Raw genomic sequence first — 23,747 nt, 5'->3', positions numbered from 1 at the left:
TTTCTGCCATAAAAGAAAGAAGGCTTTCTTTGCCTTCAACTTCAGTTGACATCAATTATAAATCCGAAAGTGTTGGAGAAGCTCCGAGAGGCATAATGGAACCTTCTAATTTGACAGTTGGCTCAAAGGTCTGGCTCCAGGTCTTTAAAATCCAGTTTATGCGTAAACACTGTATTTCTGAATTCTCATTTTGCCACTAAGCAAAATCATCCAGTGTAAGAAAAAACAAACTTAAAAGGGTACTTACGGATAATCACTCAACTTCTAAAATGTATAGTTTCATGGGTAGTGAGTGGGTCAAGCAAAAGAATTTGTACTTTATGCTTCACTCTGGACTTTGCCATCATTTGTGTTCTGACATTAATAGTCTTTGAACACTTGGTGCATCAGTTTTTCTTCCAGAAAAAAAAAAATAGAACAGATATTTATATGAAGCACGTCTCTGAAATAAAATGGTTCCTTGAATTAAAAGGACAAAATTTTCTAGCTAGTGATGATAATAACAATAGTTCCACACGTTTAAAATAGTTCCTGTTTGCATATGAATGATGGTTCAGCTTCTGCAACTGACTTGCTCTGGTTTATTAACAGTGGGCAAACTGACTCTTACAAGCTAGAGGCGTATTTTTTTTCCAATAAGCTGGTGTTTAAATTAAATTAAAATCAAAGCCATTCTTTTGGTTCACCTCCCAGATTAGAGCAACTGACAACCTCATTAATGATTAAAAACAGCAGGTGGTGATGCCTTGGAACAGTTTGACCAGTTTAAATATATTGGAACTTATTACGTTCCTCTTTTTTTCTCTTCTCCATGTATTAAAAGGAAAAGATTCTATTGTTCATACAGGTTCAAAATGCCGTTACAGGGAGGGAAGAAAGCAAGTTGTCAAACATCTATTTTTATCCAAGTGAAGAATAGAAGGAAGAGAATATATGAGCTTAGAGGTGGAGAAAATGACCACACATAAACTGGAAAATATATTTCTGGCACTGGATTTGGATTTGCAAACTTATGGCTGGGAAGCTGCCTTGCTGCAATTAACTAAGGGCATCAAGCTTCTGCAGGTGATTACAATAATGTTTCTTTACAAATGCCTATTTAAAAGGGAAGAAATATAATAGGTTATGTTTATTTTAAAGCAATTTCACTCCTGCATGACTTGAGTCTAGGTACTGAATCATGAATTAGAAAGAACCTAAGGCTAAGCTAACTGGGGTAAGGGAAGATGAACATGTTTTTAAGGTTCTAACTTCTGCCAAATTGACAATATTCCTGTTACACTAAAGCAGGAAACTAAAGTGTCTTATTTGGCATTAAAGTGGATATTACTAAGGTTAAAAGAGCTAAGAATAAGACGATGTCATCTATTATTTCAGATTTAAAGCTTACGAGTTTGTAGTCTATATTCTTGTGAAGAATAATGGAGTAGAAGTACTATTTCTGATTACCAGGAACTCAAAAAACAAAGGGTCTCTCATGAGGCCACCTCAATGAGACAAAACTTTGAATGAATTCAGCTACGAAGGGTTCATTTTCTGATAAATTCCTCTGGTGCCTTCTGGATTCAGGATCTTTTAATTCACCTCTGCTACACACCATCTCACATAATCCTCTAACTACACAGTAGATCTTTTGACCTGCTCGTTCTGAAGTCCAGTGTTCACCATTAAACCTAAAATCCCACAATACCTTTCTGCCTTTGTCACCTGCACACAAATGTCCAGCCCCAAAGCATTTACTCCAAAACAACTCTAGAGACTGGTATCTCATTGATAATATTTTAAATCTAAGCCATGGGGGAACTGCCTTATATTCTCTATACATGGCAAAATAATTGGTCTATAAAGCTTCATTTTGCCCAGTTATAAAAGAATCTGTTTTGTCTACCCACTTTGAGCTGTGTGTAAGCCTCTAAAAAGCAACCTTTCCGATGGCTTTAAAGGCCAGCTTAGTTATATGTGGAATCTAAAGAACAAAATAAACAAACAAACAAAACAGAAACAGACTCATAGATTTAGAGAACAAACTGATGGTTGCCAGATGGGAGGGGGATTGGGAGGATGAGTGAAAAATGTGAAGGGATTAAGAAGTAGAAATTGGTAGTTACAAAACAGTCACAGGGATGTAAAGTACAGCATAGGGAATATAGTCGATAATATTGTAATAACTGTGTATACTTCCAGATGGGTATTAGACAAATCGGGCGTGGGGATCACTTCATAAATTATATAAATGTCTAACCACTATGCTATACATCTAAAACTAATATAAAATAATATTGAATGTCAACTGTAATTGGAAAAAAAAAAAGGCCAGTTCAAAGCTTTTTCAATCTGGTGCTTGGTGATTTTTCCATGGCTGAAGTTTTATTAGGGGTAAGCCTTGTAGGAAGAGAAATTGAGACTTTCATATCAAAAAGCCATATTTCCAAAGTGAATGTGTCAAATTAGCTTTCTTTAGCCCGAAGAGAACAGACAATGAGGCATTTTGTCCAAAAATACTTGAGGCAAAGACCTGACCCTGAATATCAAAAAGCATCTATGGTAAGAGAGGAAAGCCATATCACAAGTATTTTGCTCTCGAAATAAAGCTATAACACAAGATTTTGGTGTTCCTGAAATTGCTTTTTAAATTATGACTAGACTTAATTCCCCATATTTATTTCATAATAAGAGGGTTAAAGGGAGAATGAACAGGAAAAACTACTTCCTAAATATTTAAGTGGCAAGCTTAGATTCATGTTTTCCCATTCTGATAGTTTATTTATGGTTCTTAACCATCTTACGATAGGGTAGAAATTATGTTAAATAGATGGAGAGACCCAAAGAATATAATTGTCTCAATAATTCAATGGACTTTTTGGGTATGCAAAACAACCCATATGATCTAGCACTATAAAACAACCCAATTTGCTTCTCTTCTGTTATCCTGTTGGCAGTGTCCCTGCTTATCATGGCCTACAGAACTTGCTCTATCATGAAGTAATTGGAAAACATTCACCTAGCAAATCACTCAAATAGAGCATAATTTTATCTAGCATACTACATCTGAGCCTGGCTTCTACTATTCCTCCAAAGGAATCCCATTACGCCAAAGTGTCCTTTGAAATGCATTTTGCTTTCCAGCTCAAATAATCTTAATTAATTTCTTCACTGATCCTATGCAGTCTATTCCATACTGGACCATTTATGCTATTGGGCCATAAACTCCTAGAGGATGAAATTCTTAATTGTTCAGTGTGCTCTCTTTATATTGCCTCCATCCTCCAATGCTTTCCAAGTGCTTAGAAATTTAGAAATTTTTTAGTGTCAACCAGTCAGGAAAGCCCCTGGCATTTATTCTTCTGACAAATAATGAATCTCTTACCACAGGTAATTACTAATAATAAATTTTAAAATAGATATTGAATATGAGACAACTAAAAATTTCAAGTGGGTCAGGAAAACATTTTTATTGGTTCTATTTCAAACCAGATGAACAGAACTGTCCTAAAAAATTTTCTCTGTTTAAAGGGTCCATGACAAAATAATGCTAGCAAACAACTACTAACAGCATGGATGTTTCCATTAGTTAAGAATGACTTTTTATTCTAGCAACTGTTTTGCCAGTAAAATGCAGATAATGCTTTGGAAGGAGTCCAATTATCTGGTTCAGCAATGTAGTCAAAATAAACAAAAGCACCCACCTGTCACCTCTCTTCCTACCTGCCCAGTCATTGCTGAGACTGAGAATGGATAGAGTTCCTGGACATCAGAGGAAAAGGGAGACTAGGCATTGAGTACCATTGAGTGACTCTAGACCAACAAGGTAACTGGGCATGTCAGAGATTAAACTTACCATCTTATGGTGACATGAACTAAAAGTGAGCAGGAAGTTCAACCTCAGAGCACAAAGATTTAAAAAGAAAATGTTTATCATTGTGGCATTGTTCAAATGAGAACATCAAGGAAGGATCTTTCATGATATTCTTATTAAAAATAAGATCTCGATTATAAATTTTATTGTTTCCCTGGCTTTATTAGAACAATAGTAATTAGGTTTTTAATAGTCCTGAGCTATGTTCTTATAATATCTAAAATCTGAAAGAATTATTCATTTCATCATGAACTGACCTTAGTCACCTCTGTAAACCCCAGATAAGCAAAGCTAAAACAATAACATCACAGTCAGTAATAGCAGTAGTTGACATATTCAATTCCCTGAGCCAGACACATAGTAGGCACTCAAAAATATTGCTGAATAAATGAATGATATATATCTGTGCATGGATTGTTCCTGCCTGGCATTAGACTATTGTATACCTGAGGCAAGATGAGAAAAAAAAAAGCTGAAAGTCACACACACACACACACACACACACACACACACACACAAACACACACACATATACACTGTATACACATACATTCCTGTGTTCAAGTAATTAAACATTTCACCTAGTATATTTGCAAGAGACTAAAGGCATTTTAAGATTCTATATGAGCAAAACCAGGGTAGAAATAACCACATGAATTGCAAAACAGTATGTCTACCCTCAAAGATGCTAATTTGAGTCCAGGGGGATCTAATCAACCTCTTTGTTGAAGTAAAGATAAAACTTTTTGACAGCAAATGCTATTCTGATAAAATAGAATTTTCAATTACTCTATGAACATCTGGTCCATGCTACCATTTCTGGAGCCCAGCAGCACACCGCTTTGCAATTTCACAAACTCTTCTCCATTGAAAACTCCCTATTTTGCCAAGAGACTAATTGAAATGAGTGTTTGGAAATGTAGTAAGATGAAGCATGAGTCAGGGAGATAGGTAAAAGGATAAGGAAGAGATGTTCAGTCACTGAATTATAATTTCATTAAAAGGCTAGAAGAAATAAAATTACATATTGTTGGTACAGTGGTGAAAATGTAAACATCTTAATACACCTGTGGTCGAAATTAGAATATGCATAGTATGCAGTCTACAGAACATTTTCATGTCTAATTTGTAACAGCAGTTGCATTAGGTACAGATCGAGTTCTTCAAATCCATGTTTTACACAACAAACATGTTAAATAATATTCAGGTGATGAAACTAGCAAATAAACAAGATTAGTAAAATGCAGAAGAACCTACACTTCCAGAAATAAAGCAATCATATCACATTTGGGTGCATTTGGATGTGAAAGGCAGATAAGTGTTATTGCAAATTTCTGTGTGTTGCTTCCATTTGATATCAATTAGCATGGGAGGAAAACCAATTCAGTGTTGCAGTGAACTCCAATTTAGGTGCATATTAGAGCAATTAGAGTTATCTTTTCAGCTGATGAATTTATAATCAATAATTCAAATCATAAAGTAAGAGAGATTGAGTGTGACTTGAAACAAATTAGTTGGGCTGGGGACTAGTATGTACAGTTCTAGGACATGATCTCTATAAGCCCCAATTTCATACCAATACTACATATTTGAGCAAACATAACGGGAATATCCACATCTTCACAAATAGTCATGAAAAGAAGTACAGAAGAGACAGAAGCCCATTAACCCTAGCACTACTCAACCCAGAAATAACCCTGATAGGAAGAGATTCAAGCTCCATGATACCCTCAGTTGTACAGCAAACCCATGAACTTCTGACACATCTGACCACCCTACTTGTCAATTTCTCTTCTTAGAGACCGTTTGCAGCAATTTCGTGAGACAAAATTCTTGTCCCTGCCAGAGGTGGTAAATAATCCAAATAACTCAAATTCAGGGAAGGAAGGCATTGGTTAAAGGATTTGAATATGACTCCCAAGCTCAGCACCAAATCACCTCAGAAACCAAACCAGCTGGTAAAATCTGCTGAGTGACAACACATATTTGTTCTCAAGGAACTCTGAGAGCTACAGAGAGATAGCATTCCAAAAAATGTCACATGCCAATAGAAAGTATGGGATAAGGAATTTTCTTTTTTTATTAAAAATTATTGGTTTGACATTGGTTAATAAAATCAAGTAAGTTTCAAGTGTACAATCCAACAGTATGTCATATATATATGGCATTTTCCATCACCTTTTCTGGGAACAAGAGCTACAGTACTGGGGACAAATTGAGACTTATTAATTTAAGGAAACTGCAGATGATAAATCATTTTGTAATTCAGTCACCTGGCAACCAGAAAATTTAGCTCAGCCAATTCATCAGCCTACTGACCTGGTTTTAGGCATACAGAGTAATACCAGGATATATAATAATCCAGAAAGCAGAGATTCTTGTCATTCCTTCCTATCTCCACCTGCACCCAGATCACAGATGTGTTTGGTTGGGACAATAAAAAGCAATCAAAACACAATCTAGAGTCAAGTGGCTAAACCTCTAATTTTTGCCCTTGGAATACAAATGCCTTCCAGACATTCTCCTTACTTGGTTGAAAACAGTAATTCTGTGTTCTCATCTCTAGAAATATTCTCAGAGAAGAGTTACTGAAAATTAAGGAATGTAAGCCTTTACTCTGAGAATCATGAAGCACCCTTGACATTCATGATGAGTAAAGTTACATTCAGCTAAAGTTGTAAGACCAAAGCCCAAAGAAACTTTTGGCACAGGCCCCAAGTGCCTCAGAAAGGGAGAGCAAATATAGTTTGTACCTTTTCCTCAAACACTGGAAACACAATATTAGCTCATTGAACAACTTGTTTCTGCTCAAGAAAAAAATTAACAGATGCATAAAATTATCTTTATTTTGAGAACTCTAAGACTGCCCATCAATTGTGTCCACATATGTGCAAAGAAAAATTCTGTGCTAATATCCAAATTAGAAACATCACAGAGAGAGCTACAGACATGAAATCCAAGGTGAACCAAACTTCGCAAAGCAAAGGTGTAAGGTACACTCTATTGGGTATCTTTGGCCCAACTTTGGAGTGCTTCCAACAGAATCAGAATAAATATCATCAGGATCAGAGTTATTCTGACAAGATCATTGTAACCCATGCTCTTCTCCAAAGACATCCACTCAAACTTCAAGAATAGTTCAGCTCTGGAACCCCCAGGCTTTCAGGGCACTTGGGTTTGAGATGACCATGACAGTACCAATGAACTGAAGAGACCTTGAATTGTTTTTTTTTTTTCCTCTAGGAAACTTTGAGACTTTCAGTGGCAGTCAGAGTCCAGAGAAGATTTCATTTTTCCTCCATAGCTTACTAAATTGGTAGTCCTCAAAAGGACTACATATCATATTGTCGCCTCAAAAGGACTACATATCATATTGTTGCCTCAAAAGGCAACAATATCATATTGCCCTAGAATAAATCTAACTAGAACTATTCTAGTTAGAATAGTTACAAGATCAGACATTTTCAGTAAATTAACTCAGTGCTTGCCTTTCAACCACTGTGTCTTAGGATCAAAGGAAAAACTTTCAATTGTTGAAATTATTGCTGTTGTTTGAGGTAGCTAAAATCAACCCGAATGACTTGGTGAAACAATCTAGGTGGCTAGCCTAGAGTTGATTTGGGATACAATAATTAAGTATCATTATGGAAAGCTCAGAAGTACTACAATATCCTAAGGAAGAGTCTGAGATGTAAGCAATACCTGAATTCTCTTTGTACCTGAATGTTAATAATTCGACGAAATTGAAAAGGACAAACCCAAGGGTTGATTTAAGGTTCAGCCACTGCTAGAATAATGGAAACAATGAAGATACATACATGTAAATCGAATATTGAAAAAAATATATATATGAAAGTGCCAAAATGGTACAGCAAAAAATTTGTGTGTGTATGTAATTATCATCTTATATGTAGGAGAGTCTTGGAATAATGCCACACAGTTGCTTTAGAATACTCTCATTATTATACAATCTATAAAATTTATAAATATGATATATCCTATTTGTAAAGAACATTCCGTCAGAAAAACTAGCTGCAGTCCACTGATACTGTTTTCCTAGAGAAATTTGACAAGAAATTAAAACAGATGCTGTTCTAGCAAGGCATAAAGTGAGAATCAATTATGACTATTTCTTTTCATAAAGTCATTTCATTTTAGAAAGCATCTAACTAAAACCCTTTCTGATAAAAATAAAATAGCATTTCTTTAAGACACAAGAACAGTAAATGATACATATCAGTCTGTGTCCTGTGACACATTGCTAACCCTCTGATAATTAAGTAGTCTTTTTTTTCCATCTTAGTCTTAGTAGGGTTGCCCAGAAAGTATATTATCTCTGCGGATATCACTACTCACCAATTAGGGAAGGCACCAGTGCACAATCAGTAATGACCTCTCTGTATTATAGACTTTGACACTTCAGTCTACTGGGGAGGGCATGGATCAGACAATTTAATAAAATGTACAGTAACTAATTTTTTCCATGGAAACATTTTGTTTTGTGGATTGTGCATTTTTTTTCTTTTGGATTCATTTACAAGACCAAAACAAAAGCATTTAGTGCTGTTGACAGTGAAATGAAACAGCTGAAGACCAGCACATAATCACCATATTTTGTTTTCTCATTTTTAAGTGTTTTAGCAGTGAGGCTTCCAGTTGAGCTTGTGTTTGGCTTCTCTCAAGACATAGCCAAGCATTCTGAAACTTCACTGAGCCTAAACACTCAGCTGAATTCATAGTTCTTAATTGAAAAAGACAGGCTGTTCACTTATCATGTTTGCATCAGTAAAACACCGAAAATGACATTTGTGCCCAAGTACATCTGAACATTCTGCCTTAGCTGAACTCTGCTGTTTTTATACCCTCTTATGTATAACACAGTTTTAAATAGCTCCTCCTGATAAATAGACTCTTCTTCATACATGAGGATGCTACTCCTGACATGTACTTTGAAGTATGCACAGAATGTTATACTGAGTCTGTCATTTTTTCTCACGCTGGTCTCGCCTATGACCAATGGCATGCATTTGTGTGGTGACTAGAGATTTGGCATAGCAGCCCCATAAACACAGAAGGAAGTCTGGTACTTTCTCTTCTTAGTAAAAAGTATACAATCTGTGGTCAGAGAAAAGAGTCTCTCTGAGTAAAGTTAACCAGCCTGATGTGAAAATAAAATCCACTATTTTGGTTTCATTAGTGCTGTGTTCTATGCAACTCGATTGTTCAGTCGAATTCATGTACTAAAGCAAAAGGAGGCATTTATTCCTGGTGAGAAAGCATTTGCTCATTTCCTATGTGCTCAGTGCAGTTATTATTGAAGAGAATGTATGCAATAGATATGTAGCCAGCTTTTAAAATGCCTGAACGTTATGCAATCCTGGGGTATCCACCCAGGGAGGATAAAAAAGAATCTGGACATCTCAAAACCCTGTAGAAGCTGCTGAAGCATGAGCACAGGACACATCTTGACAACATACTCAGTACAGTAAAGTAGTGCAGTGTACCTATGAACATTCTTGTTTCTTTGGAATCTATGGTTGTAACTTACATCCAACCAGTCCTTACCATGATCAGGCATCTGAGATCCCATAGAGGTCACACTGGTGTTCAGCACATCATTGACAGCAGTATCACAATAGAGGCTCCGCTGGATGTCATGCTCACTGTCAGTCTGGTCACTCTCCTCATGTCCGCTATCCTTCAGGCTGTTGCCCTCTAAGTCCTTGAAGGTGGAGCTGCTGGATTAAAGAAGAATGGCAATTTATAACTGTGATAGACATGATTTTTAAAATCTTTCAGAGCCAGGATGATGTCAGCTCTGTGGTGAGGCCAACCATGACTTAATTGTCCAACAGCATAGAAGGAAGAGAAATTTCTGTTTAAAGATAATGGAACTTAACATGCAGGGAGGTTCCCTTTCTTGGATGCTGATGCAGCTAATACTTGCATTCACTTATCTTCAATGCATTACTACAGGCACGGCAGACGAAGCCACAAATCTGAAACAACCACCTGCAAAGAATATAATCATTTCAGAAGGTTTTTTCTCTTATATAATCAAAGTAAAATAATAATAGTTAATATTTACTGAGATATTACCATGCACAAGACACTGTCCTAAGTGCTAACCATGAATTAACTTTTTAATCATCACAACTCTATAAGAGAAAGGTATATTAACAGATATGTAAGCGAAAATATATTAGTAGATATTCTCACTTACAGATTAAAAAAAAAAAAACAGAGGCACATCGAGGTTAAATAACTTGCACAATGTCACACAGCCTGCAAAAATATAGCAGAACCACGATCAAACCCAGGCACTCTAGCTCCAGAGCCCGGACCCTTAATCACTATGTATACTGCCTCTCCAAAGATGTCTACTAATCAACTATAAAAACTAAAGTGGCAGTAATTGAGGTAATGCAATTAAAATCAAAAGGATTATCAGGATCAGAGAACTCAGGTCAGTTTTAATTGATAAAGACAGAAGGACAGATCCAAAGAAAAAATGGAGAGGTGGGAGGTGAGAAGGGAGAGCCTTGGTGCACGGAAGATAAGACAACAGGGAGAAAAAGTGGGCTCTAATAAAACCATGGGTATAATTATCCTAAGAGCATGAAAACTTTTAGTTCAAGAGTTTGTGGGTAAATTTTTCTTGCACTTGTTAAATCAATCCACCATACAATGCACTAAGCATACTATCCAAAAACCCCACACCATTTCTCAAGAACTAGATAATAATACATAAGATATATCCATAGAGGCCCCATCTGCTATTTCTAATACTTCGTATGTCCTGACAGAATCTGCAGCTGTGCTACACCATGAACCATAAATTATGCATCTGAAACACCTAGTGAATGGTGAATCCATTCCCTAGTCAGTGAGGAAGCAGCAAAGGCATATTCAAGAAAATGTGGTGCTGTCTCAACAAGGAAAAGTGGCACGCTTGTGAATTAGGACAAGTCCCAGCAGACCTACTTTATCTCTAAAAAGGGAGCCCTGTGGAGATGACACTGAAAATTCACTTGATCTGCTCAATCTTGAACATCCACAAGCCTGGATCTCTGAGGCTATTATACAAACACTCAGTACATATGATGAATAGCTATACCATGGACACAATGGATTCATTGTCATTCTCCAAACTTGGTCAAAAGGAATAACAACAGATTTTTAACATATGACCAACCTAGATGTAGAATGCTCGCTGCCCTGAATATGAAAGAAAAAATCAAAGGGGCAGTAACTGGAAAGACATAATTATAAGAAAATGAAGTATAGGAGTGAATGATTGACCTGTTTGCTAATTATTTTTAGAAAGGATAACTGAGTATCAACTGTATCAAAACTAATATCACTCAACAGGGCGACTTGTTCAGCTCCTCCAAGTTATGTCATGCAGCTACTCAGCCCTGTGGACCCACCAGGATGAAGTTCTATTAAAAAACAAATCATCCTATAACTCTTATGGTCAAGAAGACCAACTGGAAACACACTCTTTAAAGGTGGTCACCATTTCTTGCTTTATGGCACAGATATTGGGGCTTCTTATTAATTCTAATCCCACAGCTTGAACAGATTCAAAGTTTGTTTTTTTAAGAAAAAATGTTGGTCCTGTCCACATGCGTTCCCGCACCTTAGGTAAAAGAAAATGACCTGCCTGAATGATATTACTTGTTTCTACATTTTTACAATAAATGTTAACTTTTCCACCTGCATCAAAGGTATCTGAAGCATATGAAAATTTCTTTAGTCCACAATACAAAATTGTTACTTTAAGCCAGAGAATTCAACCTGAATTGACTTCATTGCAGAAGTTGCCAAAACTCACTTTAGATATATGATGCTGAGGGATATAGTCTAAAGATGATGCAATTAACCATCTCTTAGAGCAAAGTTTCTCAATCTTGGTACTATTGACATTTTAGGCTGCATAATTCTTTGTTGTGGAGGGCTACCCTGTGCACTGCAGAATGTTGAGCAGCATCACTGGCCTCTACCCACCAGATGCCTATAATGCCTCTCCCAGAAGATACAGCCAAAAATGTCTCCAGACATTGCCAAATGACCCCTAGAATCACTACTCTAGGTTCTTTAAACTCTATTCCTGTGACATACTAGATTTCTAGACTATTGTGAAAATAGCACTAAATTTGGAGTCATTAAAACAAGTGATAATCCATAGTCTGCCATTTCATCTATGGGACCTTGATCCTGATAGCTGAGGTCTTTCAGCCTTGATTTCCCTGTCTGTAAAATACATTTGCTGAAACCTCCTTCACAAGGCCATTTTTAGGACTCAGTGAGACACTGTTCACAAAGTACCAGATATACATAAATGTTCAATAAATGAGTATCATTTAATCTGATCATTATCCCATATGGTAATGGTTTCATTACCAATTAAATATTATGTCCATAGTCTTTTTATAGGATTAATATAGGAAATATATATTTAAAGACAATTTCTATATCTTCCAAACACTATAGTCAATGTCTACTATGTTCATTTCTCTTAAAATTCAAGAACAAGAAAAAAAAATTTCCTGTCAAATAAGTATTCTTTCTTTATTCAAAAATGAGGCTATATGTCCTGGTATACTTATCATTTTGTCTTGACTTCTCAAAAGCTTCAAGGTAAATATAATGTTTAATTGCAGTGAGTTGGATACCAAGGATCTCTATGTAGCTCCTCCTAATTGGTTTTGGATCCACCTTTTAAAAATTTGATTACCTATTTTTTAATTTAATTTGATTATTAGTTTCATGCATCTGAATATTATAAATCACCTCAGGGATTTAGATTTTTAGGTATAAAGAAGAGAATAATAAAATAGTGAAGAATTGACTACTAGCATCTAAAGAACTGGTAATGTGAGTAAGAGAGTCAAGCATTCTTGAAAGAAAAAAGCAAACCTTGCAATAGTTAATTCTTTTAAAGATCAGTTTGCCCATCTGACAAACTAAGTACCACTTACTCTAATCCTGTAAGGACATTATTGGCTTAATGAATGGATTTGTGTAAGGCTGTTAAGACTCCATGAGCAAGATGCTTCAAATTGTAAACTATCCTGGCAAATGGCTACTTACTCAAAACAAATAGCAATTTATGCCAGTCATTTAAAAATGCTGATTTCACTTGCTTTATTACCTGTGTACCTCTTGGGAGACAAAAGACTTGTAAACCAACTTCTATGGGACAATAAATTAGGGGTACCTGTTTGCAATGATATTGTGAATACAAATGTTTCTGTTACTAGTCTGGTAGCCAATGGAAAGACGAATTTGTTTTAAAACAAATTTTTTTGTACTAGGAGATTTGTACTAGGAGAAGCCCCTTCACCTCTGGCTTTCCATTGGTTTGCCCAGGTAGATAGATATAAGAGGGAAAAAGAAGTCTGCATGTAAGCAGTCTGGCCAAGACAGTTAACTGCTGGGGAATGCCAAAAGAAGGGTCTAAGAAGCATCTTGGATGAGTAGAAAGTAAACAGAGAAGAGAAAATGGATAGGAAAAGAAGTTCTCAAAGTTGGCCCAGAACTGAATTGGGATTCAAAGAAACAGGAACTTGATAGTAAAATTAAAACTGATAATCAGATTCAGAATTTCCTGGCCTGGAGCTTTTTCCGTGCTTGTAAATGGATCCGCAAGAAACCACATATGGCAAAACCACTTTCAAACATCACTGTGAACTATTTGAACATGGTTTGCAGGGTTTTATCATCTGATGTTAGTCACCACTCTTTTAACATTTTCCATACATTTTACATTTAAAAATGGTTAGTCTCCAGAAAAGCATAGTACACAAGATTCTCCAGATATTATGCTTTGCCTAAAGTCAAATAATCTCATAAATTCCAAGGCCTTTGTGGTTTTCCAAAGCCCTCAAGATTCCATAAACAGAACCTAACAAAAAAGTGTGTGTCCCTGAGCTTTCAGATGCTTCTTAATAGAGGCGGTACCTAGTAAAAAGATACTATCTTTGATTTTGGACATTAGGAGACATTTCCACTGAGAGCCCATTAAGTCTAGGTTGTACCTTTTGTGTCTATGTGTGTAAACAAAAACATATAGAGTAATTAATCAAAATCAGAAGTTTTTAGTGAGTCCCAAAGCTGCTGTGGTAATACACGTATCCAAAAAGCAAAATGTTTAAACATAAGTTTTTTCATCTCAGTTGTCTGCCTTGTATATTAGATATTCTGGGCTTCCCTGAGATGGTGAGGGTGCCCAGGAGTCTTAGCTCTCTTGCATGCTATGAAAATCAGGCTCATGCTATCAGTTTAACCTGATTGTGGAATTCCCAGGTACCCAGAGCTAGCCCAAGAAACGTGTGAGGATAAGGCAAGTCCCCGTTTTTTAACATAAGCTTTAAAAAAGGAGCTTTGAAATAATAGTTGTGAAGCAGAAAACAAAGCAGTTGCTGCAAAATTAATCAGCACACATAAAGAGGGTGTTATTTTTTCCTCTAAAACAAATTGGTAAGATAATTTTGCATTCCTCATCTTTTGTTTTTACTCTGTGTGCCAAGAAAATATTCAAAATGGATTCCTCCCAAACCCTCGAAAAATGTCTAAATTATGGTATGACTGTAATACTAGGCTATCCATTTTCAGATAATTAACAATTATCCCTTAAAGTCACAAGTTATTCCAAACCAATACAGATAAACCTAGCATGTTTTCAAGGGTTACTGCAGCATCATTAAATAAACTTGATATGAATTAATGTCGTTTATACATCAAGCTAGGTTACTCTTCAAATCTTACTCTTCTGGTGATGTAAATTTACAGGATTAGAGCCAGCAAAAAAAAAATAGAATTCTCAGGTTTTCTCTACTGCAGTTCTAACATACCCTGCTTATATCTGTATTTCATTTCTATTATTTTAACAAACACATTCAAAATTCAATTTTAGCTGCAGAATAATCACTGGACCATCCAAAAGGATATTTGCATAAAACAGTAATAAAGGCATTATCTAAACGGTCTAAATGGTCTAAATGGGTTTAGCTACACAAGAAGTTCCTGCTTTGCTTAGTTCTCGCTCCTTAGAGAGCTCCCTAAAACCTTTGTCTTGTCCCCATTGGGCACCTTCTTGCCCACTGCACTAGATGGAATCTTCCTTGGCAGTAATCAGCTCTATATTCACATATCGTTTGGCTCCATGAATAAATGAGTTATGACCAATCACACAAATCCCAACTTTGAATGCTTCATTTGAATCACTTCTAAATATTTTTAAGAAGTATTGAATCAGGAAAAGTTCTTTTCTTTCCCTCTTTCATCTACAAAGATTTTTAAAACACAAATAATTAGTTTATCTATCATTAAAATATCTTTAAAATAATTTCAAAATTGTCAAAATAATAGAAATCTTGAAATTCACTGAAGTCCACATGAGAGATATTTAAGGCCTCTCTAAAGTGAAAAGCAACAAGAATTTTGATATCAACATGATTTTGAAAGTATGTTTTCTAATATTAGATTTCTAAACCACCACATAAAACTGTATTTTAATGTGATCCCAATTTTATTTTTTAAATTTGTTTATGCATACATCTTGATGTAAAGAAATACGATAAAATGTCAAAAGTGATTATTTTGGGATAGAATTACCAGTGATTTTTATTTAGCTTTTTATGCTTTTCTGAATTTTACAAATACTCTACAATAAATAGATGGCCATTCACACTTTTTATGCTTTTCTGAATTTTACAAATACTCTACAATAAATAGACAGGCAAACACACACACAAAAAGGCATCATTAAAAATTTAACCTGTTTTACTTTTTATATTAAACCAGGCTTAGTTGTAAAAATAGGCAAACGAACCAACATACCTTTTGATTAAATGGGCTCGGCTGTTCACATAGTTGGAGTCAAAAGAATAGTTTTCAGTCTGCAATGGGGAAAAAATTAAAAAGATTACATAGATAATTCAAGAAAAGAGCTAAACTGTCCTACTTAGGGGGAATTTTTCTACTGGGCAAGAAGCAATGAATAAATCAGAAACCAAGGGCACAGTGAAGCAATGGCCTAAGAGATGCCTGCCACCTCCTTAAGGTGGGGTTCTGTAGAGGCAGCTCTCACCTGCAAACCAAGATGAACTTGACACAAACATCCCCTAGAATATGGCTGGCTATTGACCATGCAACTAATTCGAGGAAGATACAGCATGAACCACAATCTTTACAGAAACTAATTGCTTCCCATTCCCCAGTGGACACAATTCTTTGCCCATCAAAGAATTTGTTCAAAGGTATTTTTATTAGTAGTTCAAAGGTATTTTTATTAGTAGTAGATAATTAACATGTTAAACACTTATTCCATAGATATAGAAATACAGGCAAGGTAATCCCCCACTGTGGATTTAAACTCTGCACTTTTCTTTGTTTTAAGATATTTAACTCAGCTCTGATTATGCAGGAAAATCTTCGTTTTATCACAGATAGAAAGGCAAACAAGTAATATGCCTAAAACAGGGTGAAGGGCAGTCCACAGGGGGTGCCAAAGCCTTTCATGTGAAACATGAAATTTGCAAGCAAACTCCTCTCTCAGCTCCTATCATTAAAACACTACTGTCTAATCTAGTTACAGTAGACTGCCTGAACCCCAGCTTTACAAAAGCAAATGCAGAATACCTGCCAGATGAAAGAGATAGGAAAACAGTTTATGAATACCCAGAGGTTACGGAGATTAAAGGGGGACAAACTTAGAAGGTAGGAATGCATGGAACTATCAACAATGATGTAATTGAAAGTCCTAGTTAAGTGGATCTTACCTCCAACAGTAAAGTATCACTCTCACTGAACCATTGTATAAACTGAAAAATGCCCAAACACATCTCCTCCACCTGCCATTCTATCAGAAATCCTCACTATTCTCACCATTTTTAGGGCCTTCTGAAATCAGTTCAACTGAAAGTGCCTGGAAAAAGAAACACAATAGTTGCCTAGCTAGCAAAATAGCAGAACCTTTCAGAAGACTACATGTCAGGCATAAACTGTGCTAGGTTCTTATGCAGCTTGTTTTTAAATTAAATGCATTAAGGTGACATTTGTTAATAAAATTATATAAGATTCAACTATACAATTCAATGATACATCATATGTATATTGCATTGTGTGTTTACTACCCACAGTTAAATTTCCTTCAGTCACCATATATTTGACCCCCTTTACCCTTACCTACCTTCCCCCTCCCCTCTGGTAACCAATAAACTGTTGTCCGTTATGCAGCTTTTGACTTCAAGGAGCTCACAGCTTGGTAGAGAAAATAGGACAAGTAATAGCAGATTCAAACAAGCAACCAAACAAGCAACGGTCAGGGTGAAGACCCTAAGTATCTATAGTAGGTTGGGGTGGGGATGGTGACTAGGTTAGGGAAAGGAAGAGAGAGTATTGAGAAGGAAACTAAATCACACCATTGTCCTGTACCTTCTCAAGTATGTTCATGCCTGCCACTTGTCCCCTATATGAAGATGGGCTGTGTAATAGCCGCTCACACTGTTTTTGTCTAGAGGATAAAATCCCCTTTAATGTAAACCACAAGTAATTTTGCTATTGGAAGGAATGAGTTGGGAGAGTAAAAATCAAAAAGGTCAGTTCATTTCTAATTTGTTCATAAGAAAATGAATGTTGAAATTGTTGAAAACATAATTACAGGAGGAAGAGGCAAACTTGAAGCTGCATTGAGAATGCAATGCTAGAGGAAGTATTGCTAAAAGAAGTTATTCATCAGTCAGGCAACCAACAAGCATTTCTTGAATTAATTTGTTCTACCAACGTAATAGGCAAAAATGGTGTTGGGTAAATGCACTCTTCCATGAAAGTCAGTACAACACATAATTTAGCAAGTAGAAATTCCCCACCCCAATAAAAGCATTCCATACAATAAAAACAGGTAATTGATTAAGCACTCAGGAATTCATTTGTTAGTTTTACTGTGCAACTTTGGGCAAATTACTTAATTTCTGTGTGCCTCACTTTACTCCTCTATAAAATAGGGATAATGGCCCATAAATCCAAAGGGGAATTTCAACTGCATACTTCATGACTTATGGTGGAAATCATGAGTCATGATATCCTTTGCTTCCTAGAGAACCTGATACCCCAAACAGGATCAGCAATTTGACCTCACACTCAAGCAACAAAAGAGTAGCATACACACATTCCATCTCAGCCTTGAAACTTACTAAATCATTTTCTCAAGAAAGTTAATAGACACACAGGTGCAAAAAAGCAAATTAAGATGATACTGGCTTTGCAGAGAAAGCATATGCAATATCCCAAGATAATGTCATGTTAAAGAAGCCAGTTTTCAAATAGAATATTTTGCATAGCTTTGCATATGAGGACATCCAACCTGTGTGCACTATGCATCAGATATGGAGCTCTGTGAAAACATGACCTCCAGGCATGGTGCCAGAACCACACATTTGGGCAAATAAGAAAAATCTTACTAATTTTATCTCTGGTAATTGTACTATTTATCGTCCTCAGGTAATAGTATATCTCACCATGAGGATTCCCACTTGCAGGCACTGAGTTAAAAGAAGAAACAGATCTAGAAGACTTGTTTGCGAAGACCTTAACAATTCTCTTTCCTTGGTTCTGGGATACAGATTGGTTAACCTGAGCAAATATGTCAGGCAGGATGTGCCACTGTAGGTCAGAGAGTGTCACTGAAGCTTATCACCTTCCTATCTTTATTTCTCCGTTTTTGTTTTTTTTTTTTTTTTTTTTTTTTTACTCAAAGAGTAAGCTACCCATTTTTGTGGGTCCTGGCCTTCAAATGTAAATATTCCATTCCCTAAACCAGCACAAACCATAATGGGCAGATGCCCCATTCTGCATCCTCATGCAATTAGAAGCACTAGTCATAAAACCAATATCCCTATGCTGAATTGTCCATTGTCTTTTGCCTTTATAACCAGTTTCAAGCCTCTTTGTGAGGCATGTTGATTGGAGTTATGGATACAACCTATGCAACAGAATTATTCTATTTGTATAAAATATACTATTCTGACCTCATTAGTAGTACAGTCCAAAACACTGAGCTAAGTGGCCATAGATGACATATTATGGATCTATGTATGCTTATATCAAGTGTTCTTGCTCATACTGATTTAAGATTCAAAGCCAACCTTTGTGGCTTGAAAGAGTAAATTTTTATGCTTCGTGTGAAGTAAAAAATTATATTCAGACCACCCTGAAGAATGAAATAATCTTTTCTTAATAAATAGCTTGCATGTCTTAAACTAGTGGTTCTCAGTCCTAACTGCACATTAGAATCAACTAGAGAACTTTGGGGGTTTGTTTTGTTTGTTTGGTTTCTTTTTTAGACACTGTTGCCCCACTCCAAAAGATTCTGAGGTAGTTGGCCTAGAATGGGGCCCAGGAATTGGTATTTTTTTAAAAGCTTCCCAGTTAATTCTAATGTACATCTAGAGTAGAGAATTTTCCTGAGCAAAGGACTCACCACAGGTTTTAACCTGATGTGCTGTGTTTGCTAAGGCAAGCCTAGCTATTTAGAAGATGACACCTCTGCTGTCATATTATCTGCCAATGTCATCTCAATATAGGATACAGAACCACAGCAGAAATATACTTTTTTAAGAAATAATAAAAGAGTTTTTCTTTGTTGCATGAATATATTGGTTCCTGGTTAGCCTTATTTAATCAAAATCTGCTTGACATTATTCCAATCCCTTCTCTAAGTATTCTAAATGGCAAATAATGTGAAACATTTTAAAGGGAAAATTTTCTCTAAATGTCACATTAATTTCACTAGGAAATGTCCCCATCTGTAATGAGACAGCCAAGTTAACCCAGGAACACAGGCGAAGAGACAAGAACATTTGTTTCTGAAAAACCTAATTTTGATATTAAAAAATGGGCCTAGAAAAAACTTTTATTTCCAATGTCAATGGTAAATAAGAATCACATTCCTACTATTTAATATGTTACTCCCAAATCCTTTCTCTAATTATAAGTCTTTATCCTAGGAATTCACTAAGGGCAGCCTTCTCACTTGGCTTAGATTTAATAGAATCATGATTTTTTCAAAACCTAAAGAATAAATACTTCTAGATAGCTGAATGTTTTAGATAACTTAGATCTTTCCCTTGTAAGGACTAAAGCTTTAATTTAAAATCCTAACCATTCTGCCTTGTGTCTAAAGCCTATCACACAGTTATTGGTTACTTAGGAGTATCTTTATGAACATAAATCACTATATACCATGCAGGTTTTGCCCATACATTCACTGACCCAAAAGTGCTGTGTTTTTGAATTTTTGCCTTTAATTTCTAATGTATGTCCCTACTAACTTGCTATCAAACACTCAATATTGTTACTTCTCAGAGCCATTAGTATATCAAAAACAGCTCCTCTTCCATTTTGAGTTTGATACTTCTACTCTATTGTGTTCTTGGAAGCTATATAATTATATTTGTTAGACTTGTCTAGAAAATAAGAGTTCAGTTCTGGACAGAGATCTGAGATGTTGCTATTCTAAGAGGGAAATTACATAATCTTTAATATAGGCACTTTTGCGTAGTGTTTAGGTTTTGGTTGTTTGTTTTCTCCTGCTCAGAAGTCTTTTTTGCTAACTACTTTGTATTCCTATCTCCTTCCTGGATATACAGGGTTTCTAGTGAGACATTTGGGTGGGTGGTATGTTATTATGTCTCTATGTTAATAAGTCTGGCACATCAGAAGTCAAATACTTTCATTTGTCAGGCCCCCCAGGTACCAGGATGCCCTACTTTAATTGTCATTTTGCATTACTTTTACAGCTCACTGAATTTTGCCCTAGTCTCTTGGAAGAGAGATTTTCAGCACCACATTTATCACCAGGAGAGACTTCAACCCTAAGGAGAAAGAAGCCCAATAAATGCAGATATCCAGTACTAGAATCTTTGCCCAGTGGCAGAAAACCCCAGGTCATTACACAAAGCTAAAAAAGGTTGCATACACTAAGATTAAAACAGCAGTTCCTCAAATCTTTAGGTTTTCATTTGAAAATGAACAGCTATTTTAAATTACACATTAAAAGTCTCATAAAACTGAAAGGCATTCTAACTGCAATCTGCTAATAATTTTTTTTTTAGTTTTAATTCTTAGTCATTTTAACAATATAAACAAAACAACTGAAATCACAAATCGGATGCACGGCAAAGTGATTTTTAAATGCCAGTCCTTTATTTAACTACTGACATCTAATAATGATAATTGTGCCTATTGATCAATGATGAAAAGACCCATAACCTTTTCTAAAAGTGATTGCTATTTTAGATGTTCAAATGGCATCTTCTCACAAAGGCATTTTTAAGAAATAAATTGACAAATGGCTTTTTCTCACTTCCTATCCTCAACACATAAAGATGAAAATGTAAATTCTATTATAAAAATAAAGCCAACGTGCCTCCAGCTAGAATGTATATTCAAAGATTCATCCATCCAAATAGCAGCAGCTGAAGCAAGAATTACTGAAGATGGAATAAAAGGAACCATCTCCAGAGCTGCCATCACTAGAAAGCTCATATTTACCCTGAACTGGAAAACAAGCCAAATACAGTGCCACTGATGGTTGCTTACACACACCCTAGCCCTAATTCACTCACTCACACACACACACACACACACACACACACACACACACACACACACACACACACACAGAGTTTGACTACAGTGAGCAATGCAGTGTAGTGCGGCGACCTGGATTCCCTCCTCATGTTTGTCACTGACTCATTGATAGCCTTGAATAAATTACTTTATCCCCCTTGAGGCTTTAATTTATTCATCTATAAAATGAAGAGAATAACCCAAATGATGTAAATGCTCCTTTAAAGCTCCAAAAATTCTAGGATTCTAAAACAAAATGGCTCTTATTAATTCATCCATTCAATAAACATGCACTGAACACTGGGGAAGAAAAAAAAGGCCCACAAGGAGGTCATAAACTAATGGACCTCTTAATCAGAGATAGTTAAAACATCAGCCATTCAGAAAAACATGAGTCACACACAGATTGACACATATTTACCTGCAGATACATGCACATACTTGTATACAGGCTACTAAAGTGCAACTTTGAGAATTACACTTCTACTTTATAGAGCTAAATGGCAGCCTAATGGCTTGATGAGGGTAGGTGACTCACATAGGAGAATTTGGTCTTTATATTTGTTACACATACGAACCTACATTATAAGTACAGAGAATTTCCCTCCCCTATCAAATGGGTTATAAATTTCTTAAAAGTTCTCAGAAGTAGCTCATGGATATATCCCTTCACCTCCATTCCCACAGCCTTCATCACCTTGTGCCACTGTTTCCTCATCTGTAATTTACCTTAGCCCATTCTGCAAAATGCTATGTGGATAATCTTCCTCACCCATCATTTTCATCACAGCACTTCTTTTTTAAGGATTCAAGGAACCATTGCCATGATTCTTTGTTGGATTTAGAATTAAATCTAAATTAAATCTTCAGTTGAATAGTTATCCAACACAAGTCTTTTACTTTATCCATATCTAATTTCCCTCATTTCTAAATAGCTACATCACTGATCATCTCACATTGTTTAGCATTTTCTCAGTGCTTTATGTATAGACTGTGCAATGTAGTTATGTATTTCCTCAGTTCTATAATTATTTCCTTGTAGTATGTCAGTTCATTCTCCAACTGGACTGGAAGCTCTCTTGCCACAACACTGGACACTTAGCAAGTATTCATGTAATGCATCAATGAACGACCAGAGAAGAGAAAGAAGTTAATAATGAGGCTACTTATCACAGTTAAAGCAGATACAGGAAGTACCTTCAGAAAGTATCCATTCTGCACACTGTCATCTGTAGTTATAATTTGTCGTCTGTTCTCACTCCCAGTTATTACCTTATAAATACACAGTAGTCTGGATATAACTACCAGGGATAAAGTTATAAAGTTAGGTGATTTCTGCCCACTTAATTCCATCAGTCCTGCCATATCTCTGGGAATGGCAATAGTGACACAAGATAGTGTTTCCAAACCAGAGTAAATAAAAATTCTGTAAGAAGATAAGGCTTTGCCATATTGGAGGCCTCTGAGTCACAGATTGACAGTGTGGCAGCTACCTTTCTACAGGTAGAAGAGAACTCTGTGATTCCAGTGGCTTTCAAGACAAGGCTATCAGTGGGAAACACAGGCCATTGGGTTAATACCTAACAAGGCAAGTTGAAATAGTTCCCTCTTGGTGGCCTTTTATCATCACTCTTAAATTTCACTGACATCATTGATGTGGTCAGAATACCTAGAGATGACAAAGGTGGCCTAGGGAAAGTGCTTTTCTCTGCTCTCATCTTTGATTGGGTCAAAGTCATGCCTTTTGAAGAGCAACCCAGTTGCATATGTTACTACAAACACCTCCTTGACAAACCCTAGCAGCTATCAGGAATCCATGCAATTCAGAGACAAAGAGCCTGCTGAAAGACCAGGCTAAGCACCACACCATTAAATAGATAAGCACAGGCTTCTGAATAAGAATCTGGGACCCTTATCTATGTTCTTCGTGGGACATAGTGTACTCTAAAATTGTTTGCTTATAAAAAATCTCTCAAAACAGAAATAAATTCACAGATAAAAAGAACAAATTGATGGTTTCCAGATGGGACAGGGGTGAGGGGATGGGTGAAAAGGGTGAAGAGATTAAAAAGTACAAACCGCCAGTTATAAAAACAGTCATAGGGATATAAAGTATACCGTAGGGAATATAATCAATAATATTGTAATTACAATACAGTATCAGATGGGTACTAGACTTATTAAGTATAAAAGTATACCTATATACAGCAGGGGCCCCCAAGCCCTGGGCCACGGACTGGTACTGGTCCGTGGC

At 36.1% G+C, this 23,747-nt stretch overlaps 1 protein-coding gene across 3 annotated transcripts in view; it reads right to left on the bottom strand.

Moving 5' to 3' along the window:
* The window catches only part of PCDH19 (protocadherin 19), a 110,309-nt gene that overhangs the window by 39,040 nt on the left and 47,522 nt on the right, over nt 1–23,747 (bottom strand). For 2 of the 3 annotated variants that reach the window (XM_011383832.1, XM_023525250.1), the window contains 2 exons: nt 15,704–15,762; nt 9,422–9,594 (listed from right to left, as the gene is read on the bottom strand). In XM_011383832.1, coding sequence (XP_011382134.1) covers nt 9,422–9,594; nt 15,704–15,762 — 232 coding nt within the window. The remainder of the gene's footprint in view (nt 1–9,421; nt 9,595–15,703; nt 15,763–23,747) is intronic. The other variant, XM_023525251.1, reaches the window with a different exon arrangement.

Source organism: Pteropus vampyrus, unplaced genomic scaffold (assembly GCF_000151845.1).
Source record: "Pteropus vampyrus isolate Shadow unplaced genomic scaffold, Pvam_2.0 Scaffold543, whole genome shotgun sequence".
NCBI lineage: Eukaryota > Metazoa > Chordata > Mammalia > Chiroptera > Pteropodidae > Pteropus > Pteropus vampyrus.
The sequence above is the reverse complement of the archived record's forward strand: the minus strand, read 5'-3'. Positions and strand labels throughout refer to the sequence as shown.